The 8,315-nt window shown below is 35.3% G+C and overlaps 1 protein-coding gene across 1 annotated transcript; it reads left to right on the plus strand.

The window, feature by feature from the left end:
- The first annotated feature begins 6,796 nt into the window (after positions 1-6,796).
- Positions 6,797-7,528, plus strand: LOC115217647. The gene has a single exon (XM_029787398.1). It carries the CDS (start codon positions 6,797-6,799, stop codon positions 7,526-7,528), a length of 732 nt encoding a protein of 243 aa, XP_029643258.1.
- The last annotated feature ends 787 nt before the right edge of the window (positions 7,529-8,315 follow it).

Consider the following 8,315-nt stretch of genomic DNA (forward strand, 5'->3'; position numbering starts at 1 on the left):
TTTATTGTGCTTGTGTAATGTCAAAAAGGTATCTGTTTCATGTTTATTTTGTCTCACGTGGATCTAAATTAAGCTAAAAAAATTATGGTGCAAGTGTAAAACTCATTTCTAATTACTTTATAGCAAGCACAAAGTTACACGGTTGACTAAAAATCTTAAAACCTTATAATCACATCTACAAGATGTTGAGCAACCATGAATAGGAGAGAACAAGGAGAAGGGGGGATTGGGTCAGTGGGTGGAAGGAGAAGGGAAGAAAGGCTGAGTACGCCACATATTTTCAGTTAGGGTTAAACCAATGAACTATGAGGGGGAAGATAGGAATATTATTAAACTTCCAAAGTTTAATATTTTTAAACTTCCAAAGTTAACAATATACTATGTATCATTTATAGAATATTTGGTAAATGCAACATAACATTTATTTCAGTGTCTTTTATTTCAGATATAGAAAGAAAATATAGGTAAAATATAGTGAAAGTGTTAAGTGATAACTGAAATCAGTTTTGCATTAAAGGGACAGCTGTTGCTTTTTTCAAGGATTTGTGTGTACATATCCATATGTAAGTGAATATATGTTTAAAGTGATATATGCAACTAACTGCAAAGTGATAAGATGCTGTCTTTTTCAAATTGATGTTCAAGTGCTTTTTTAATACAACTGAAGTAAGATGGCAAAAACAAGACCAAGCAAAGAAATATTTCTCATTAGTAAAACACTTTTGGACATTAAAAACTGTCAACAGACTACAAATGAAGAAATTCTGCAATATTTCTATCACATGAAGACAAACAATCCTAAAATGCAAGAAAAATACATTGTTTGTTGTGGAGTAATACAGGATCAGCAACTGAAATGTGATAGTAACTGTTGTTGTTTGTTGAATAAGATTGTTTCAATATATAACAAAATGGGAATACCAACTATCAGAATAGATCATGTGAAGGAGAAAGTTTTAGATTTACTACAGATGTACAAAAATCTGGTGTCCCTGAAAAGTAGAAAAGGTTTAAAAGAGCAGAAAAAAATGAGAGAACTTCACTGAAAAGCTGCTACCTGATCTTTTTGACATAATGCCCAAAGATGTAGAGAACATCTTCAAATAAGACAAGGAAAAAACTGAGAAAAACAAGCATGAAGGTATCATGTTCATATAAGATCAAAGGGGTCCCAGAAAATGTATGACTGGTGGAAAAGATTCAAGATGCACCAAGGCTGTTGGGAAACAGGAAAAGCAAAAGGAAAGATTATTTAACATAGAACATGAACAAAAGGCTAACAAGCTTAAACTGCAGCCTCCTGGATGATTTGGAATGGCAGTTAAATGCATTTCAAATATTTCAGCAGGGTTTCCTATGCTTAAGTGCTAAGTGAACAATGAACATCTAGTCCATAATATTTCCTTTTAAGAATCATCTGAATACTATATACTGAGGATTCATTTTATAGTACAACTTGTATTATCAATATATATATATAAAGCACAGGATGTGTGTCTGTTTGTGTGTTTGTCTTGTCGTTAAAACTCGAGATCCACCCAACCAGTTTTAATGAAATTTTCACAATTAGATAGCAAATTTACCAGGAATGGTTCTAAACTTTAAAAAACTTCTGGACACTGCAACCAATTTTGTTCAAATGTGTTGCAAAAAATTTGTCATGCTATGAAAATTATGCAAGTGGTTTGATAATTTTCAACAACAGCCATGTTGCATGGAAATTTCAAAAAGCAGTGAAAAGATAGATTTGTCTGTTGAACTTGCAACCAATTTTCTTAAAATTTGGTAGGAACATTACTTGTGGTCAAAATATTAGGTTGAACTATTTTTCTCTCAATGTCGTTTGTGCTTACAGAGAAAAATCCGTGAATGACTGAGTTGAAAATCATTGTTTAGCCAATTACTTCTGCCTTTTGCTACCCATTTGCTCCAGATTGCACATCAACATCAATTTTGAAACAAGAACTGTTTGAAGCAAAACATTTCTCAGGGTCATCTGCTTCAAATGGGGAATATCCATGACTAAATGGGTTGAAAACCATTTTGTAGCTGAAACTTCAATTATTTTTATTTTTATTTCATCTAGTTTCAGCTCACGAGCTGTGGCCATGCTAACAGAATTTCTTTAAAATTTGTATGAACAAGTTTAATTCAAAATGCGCTAAATAAGTGGTTTAAGCTGGTTTTTGGCCTACACTTTCTGGTGATTACAGTCAGTTTGCACCAAATTCAGATCAAACATCCCTAATTATTTCAATATTTTCACAATTTTACTTAAAAATCCTGTTTTTACCGAGGTGCATTGTTTTTTAAACAATCCATAACAAACTACATGGTGAAAAACAATTAATAATGCTATTTTAAAGAAAGCTCACAAAATTTCTCCATCTTAACAGGATACAGTGTTTTGTTACTGCAATTAAATCACATGTGCATTTTCCAGGGTTTAATCAAATTTCTATGCACTATCAATTTTTTCACATGCAAGGTGTGTTAGGAAAATCAATACCTATTAGTTCATGAACGCATACACACAATACGAGTCAACAAAACCTGAAGCTCAGTTGCAGAAATTGCACCTTCTTGGTAAGCATTTGATATTGCATTCTAATTTTTTAATCAATTTTTTAACTTCTAGCAATAAATTCTGGCATCAGTAACCAGGCTTACAACCAAACTTATATAGCCCAAACTTATACCTCTTATCTTATTTTACCTTTCATTTTAGTTTTTTACCTAAACATCATTTGCAAAGTCATTATAAACTTTCTGGGGTCTATAAGTAGTATTTATTGACAAGCTTGCCACTCATTTAACCCTTTCGTTACTATATTTCTGACCAAAACACACCCCTTATGTGTTTCAATAAATTTCTAATATAATCATAAATTTAGTCTGGTTTCATTAAACAACTATAACTTTTTTATTTATCAATATTTAATGTGATTTTTGGAAGATAATTTAATGAAATGTTCTCAACCAATTCTATACTATAAATTTTGTCACAAAGTGACTCTAATTGCAGGTAGATACAGGTAAATTCAACAAAATATAAAATTATTAAAATTTTTGTTCAAACATCGCTATAGAAAATGGGTTATTAGCTAATATTCAATTGGGTATACAAAATTTTACTATAGAATTTGTTATTCTGGGTAACTTTCTGATACCCATAATAATATTTATGGCAAAATAGGCCTTAATTTCATTTAACGTTGTGGGAAACCACAAACTATCCTTTCTTTCACTTTGTTTACATTTAGCGTAACAGTTCGTTTCCGCCGTAATTTTCTGATACCCATAATATTTATGGGTAACTTTCAGATACCCATAATAATATTTATGAGTAACTTTCTGATACCCATAATAATATTTATGGCAAAATAGGCATTGATTTCATTTAAGGTTGTGGGAAATAACAAACTATCCTTTCTTTCACTTTGTTTACATTTAGCGTAACAGTTCGTTTCTGCCGTAATGATTTCAAATAGGCTCATTCGAAAAAGTAAAAAGAAATAGTCTAAGGCTTTACTCTCCTGGGAAAGACTGTGGCTTGGTCCAGTTTCTTCAGAAAAATCACTGAAAGAAACAGTTTTTAAATTTTCACTCCATTCAGGTGCCAATTCATTTTCTTTATCGCTGTCGGAGCTCTCGGATTCACTGCTTTCATTTTCGGAAAATGAAACATCAGATTCATTATCAAATACCACGTGCTTTTTTTTTCAGTCATAGAGTTAGATTTATCAAGGTCTTCAGTAGAAAAGCCTTCGAATTCTGACTCGCTGCTTGATATAATGAAATTCATATCCATTTTTTGTCAGAATTACAAATTTTGAAAACACAATAGGAACAAATTTCAGAAAAAAATCTCCCAAAATTCACGGAATTAAAATTACACTTCGATCGTTGTACAAAACTGTAGATGAACTGTTTACGAAGTATAATCACGTGTTTTCACGAATGTACTAAAGAGATTTGCTCTGATATTCTCATTTAAATATGAATAGGTAATTACAGGCGGCTTGGTCACATGAACCAAAATTTTTTTGGGGCGGTTTGGTAACGAAAGGGTTAAACCATCATTTCATTGCATAGCCCTTTTACCTTTAACATCCTTTGTAATTATTATCAAAAGAATATACTTAAACAACCCAATATACTAAATAATGCATTAGCTATGTTTTAGTTCCCATGTAGTGCTGGAATGCATAAGGTGTAAAAATCTAATTGTTACCATTGGTGTATAAGTTTATTTTTTTAATTCTTCTGTCAAGTCAAAGATATTCCATAACTATGCCAAGACGGTCTCGATCTTCAATTGGGCGCAACACTGTGTGAGTTTCAAAATTGAAGAAAAAGCGAGCTAATAAAATGTCAGAGGAAACTAGCAGTAGGTTAACCCAAAATGCTTTGATAAGAGCTATTGCAAGAACAATGGCTACCAATGAACAGCATTTGATACATCAAACAAGAAATGCTCAAGCAGCAGAGACTGATGGACAGTGTACAGTCTGTCAGAACAATGCTGCTGCAGTAACTGCTGCTGCTAGAACAGCAGAGAATCATGAACAGCATTTTTTGCATCAGAGCGCTGATGCTGCAGCAACTACTGCTGGTAGAGCAGCAGAGACTGATGGGCAATGTAGAGTCCATCAGAACAGAAATGCTGCTGTTAGAGCTGCAGAAACCCCAACTGATTGAGATAACTGGTTCGAGGGTAATGTAATTCGTAGAGCTACTAGACATGGTACTTCAAGAGTATGTTCTTCATGATGGTTGTATAAGGCGTTCAACTATGATCCAAATTGTAACTATGCTGTTCTACCTGACTTACTAATTAGTAGAATGTCCATCATTTGTCAACACTGCTCCTCCAAAAAGTGGTCAGGAGTAAGTCCTGGAATGTGTCTAATGGAAAGGTTAAATAACCCATCCTCTAGGATCCACCTCAACTGTTGAAGCTTCTTCTATTAAGTTCATTATCAGATTCAAAACACTACCTCAACAACATCAGAAAGTACAATTGTGTGTTCCAAATGACATCATTCAGAGCAAACATTGTCAGTGATGGTGGTTTTATGCCTACTTTTAAAGTACAGGGACAGATTTACCATAGGATTGGACCACTCCAGCCTTCTGCTGATGAGGAACCTCAATTTCTTCAACTTTAGCTTCAGAATATGCTGCTTCAAATGTGCCTTAGAAGCATCGACCTCACCAGTATTCCATGTCATACTTAATGCTGACCAACGGCCAACTGGAGAGCATACTGGGTGCAACAATACACCTTCCTGTAATGAGGTTGCCATTGTTCTTCATGGAGAACAGCATAACAAATAAGACATTGTTCTCAAACATCATGATAACACTCTCCAAAGAATTTGTGAAACACACAGATCAGACGATGCTTTGGAGTAGCCACTGCTCTTCGTGAATGGTGAGGATGGATACCATTTCGGCATTCCGCAGTATAATACCAACAATCCTGATGAATAAACTACCAAGTCAATTTCTTGCATGGCCATCTACACATTTCTTTTTATGATCTGCTGCAACTCTTTCAACCACCTACATCATTCGAGAGACCTCTTCCACCAATTTGTTAGTGATATAGCTGCAAAAATGGAGTCAGAAAGATTGTGCTTCATAAGGTTAAATCAGAAGCAACTTCATTCAGACAATTACAATCATCTTAGCGACTCCATCAACAATGATGCACATCCCAGAAGCATAGGGAAGTTATGCATCTTACCTTCAACTTACACAGGAGGTCCCCGATACATGAATGAGAGAACACAGAATGCGATGACATTCGTGCAGCTCTATGGCAGACCAGATTTATTTATTACTTTTATATGCAACCCAATGTGGAAGGAGATTAAGGATGAATTGTTTCCTGGCCAAAATGCCAAGGACAGGCATGACCTCATGGCCAGAGTCTTCTTCCTTAAATTATTAAAACTTACGGATCTGTTTATAAAATGGCAGAAACAAGCCCTTCCACATGCACATATTCTCATTTGACTATCAAAAAAGATCAACTCTACAGAGATCCACAAGATTATCTCTGCTGAGCTTCAAGATCTGTCAACTGACAGGGATTTATATGACAAAATAAATGCTCACATGGTGCATGGGCCTTGCGGACATTGCTTCAACCCAAACTCACCATGCCTGAAAGACGGTTTGTGCATTAAAAAGTTTCCCCAACAGTTCTTTCTCGAAACAGGGACTGGAAACAATGGATATCCATTGTACAGATAAAAAAGACCTGAAGATGGAGGATTCACTGCAAAAGGTGGCCAGTACAAAATTGACAACAGATGGATAGTTCCTTATTGTCCTCTTTTACTAACGATTTTTGACACCCATATCAATGTTGAGTTCTGCAACTCTGTCAAGTCCATCAAGTATGTCTGTGAGTATGTGAATAAGGGTTCTGATGCTGCTATGTTCAGTCTTCAAAATGACAACAATTGAAATGAGGTAACTCAGTACCAAGCAGGTCATTACATCAGCATAAGTTCTGCAAAGGCAGAAGTGCTTAAAAGGTGCCAGCTAATCGTGCAGGATGAATGTAGTATGGCACACAAGGGAGCTATTGAAGCACTTAATAAGACCTTACAAGATATAAGAGACTGTGAGGATCCAATGGGAGGTGTAACTCTTATTATCTGGTGATTTCAGGCAGACTCTTCCTGTTATTCCTAAATGAACTTGGGCAGATGCAGTGCAAGCATGCCTAAAATCTTCACCATTGTGGCAACATGTCAAAATTCTGAAACTTCATACCAATATGTGGGCTCAACTGTATGGAGACCATATGTCTGCTTCATTTTCTTTGGACATTCTGAAAACTGGAGACAGCGAAGTGCCTCTGGATTCCACTAAAGGAATGGAAGTTGATCTGGTTTGCAACATTGTCAACACTGCTGGTGACCTGACAATGACAGTGTTTCCTATTCTGCAGGAAAACTACAAAAACCATGATTGGTTATGTGAAACAGCAATACTTACTCTCAAGAATAGCACTGTAAATAAAATCAATGAGCACCTTTTGCTGTGTCTTCCTGAATTCGTTCACACTTTTAAATCAGTGGACACAATTCAAAATCCTAAAGAGGTTGTCCATTATCTCACTGAATTCCTAAATTCATTAGAACCCCTTGGATTGCCTCCTCACCAACTAAGTCTCAAAGTGGGCACTCCAGTTATGCTACTGCGAAACTTGGAACCATCCAGACTCTGTAATGGAACATGCCTAGTGGTAAAAAAGATGAGGGTGCATGTCATTGAGGCGACCATTCTCTCCAGATGTGGTAAAGGAGAGGATGTCTTCATTCCACAGATTCCACTTACTCTGTCCATATCAGACATCCACTTCTTATTCAGAAGGCTCCAGTTCCCTATTCACATCAGTTTTGGAACGTCAATCAATAAATTGCAGGATCATACTTTGTTCATAGCAGGAATTCACCTGGAAGAGCCATGTTTCTCACATGGGCAGTTGCATATTGCCTGCTCCTGAGTTGGGAAGAAAGACAATCAGTTCGCATTCGTTCCTTGAGGTGCAACTAAGAATATTATCTACCACGAGGTTCTGTGAACTGAATCCCAGTCTTTTTTTATTAATGCTGCATACTGCAGGGTTCAGCATAAGCATAGTGCAGGCATCCAATTTTCTATATTTGCTTTGTCTGGTGAACATGACTGCTTTAACAAGGACCTACAACTGAAATGATTTTGATTACACAATGTTTTTTTTTTTTTTTAATGCACTTACTTATTACATTAGTACCTTTATTCACATGCCATGGTCAAATTCTTGACATGTTGCCATACAATGTGTGCAATAAGTTTGACATTTTACTTCAGCAAAAAAAAAATTTCCTTTTCTTTTATTTTCAGAAATCTTTGCATATTATAACTGTATACATAGATCAACTCAAACTATGCTGCTAACATCCTGGGCAACACCAGGTACTTCTGCTAGTTTATTTTAAAAGTATAATTAAAAATGTATCTTGGAAGGTTGTTGATTCACAATTAGAAACTTTTTACCAACCATGTTACGTTGTGCTTCTCAGAAAATTATGCACTTGCACCATAATTTTCTAGCATATTTTAGATCCACATGAGACTTATGAAACAAATATTAAACAGATATCTTTTGATTTGACACTATACAAGCACTATAAGTGGTCAATTTTGATCCCACCCCACAAAAAATGCATTTTTTCCAACTTCAAGAGGCTTGTATTGTCACAAAAATAGCTTTAGAGCTTTGTCACTTTCTTTACCTCATATTTTTATCC

The sequence above is a fragment of the Octopus sinensis genome, linkage group LG11 (assembly GCF_006345805.1).
Source record: "Octopus sinensis linkage group LG11, ASM634580v1, whole genome shotgun sequence".
Lineage (NCBI taxonomy): Eukaryota > Metazoa > Mollusca > Cephalopoda > Octopoda > Octopodidae > Octopus > Octopus sinensis.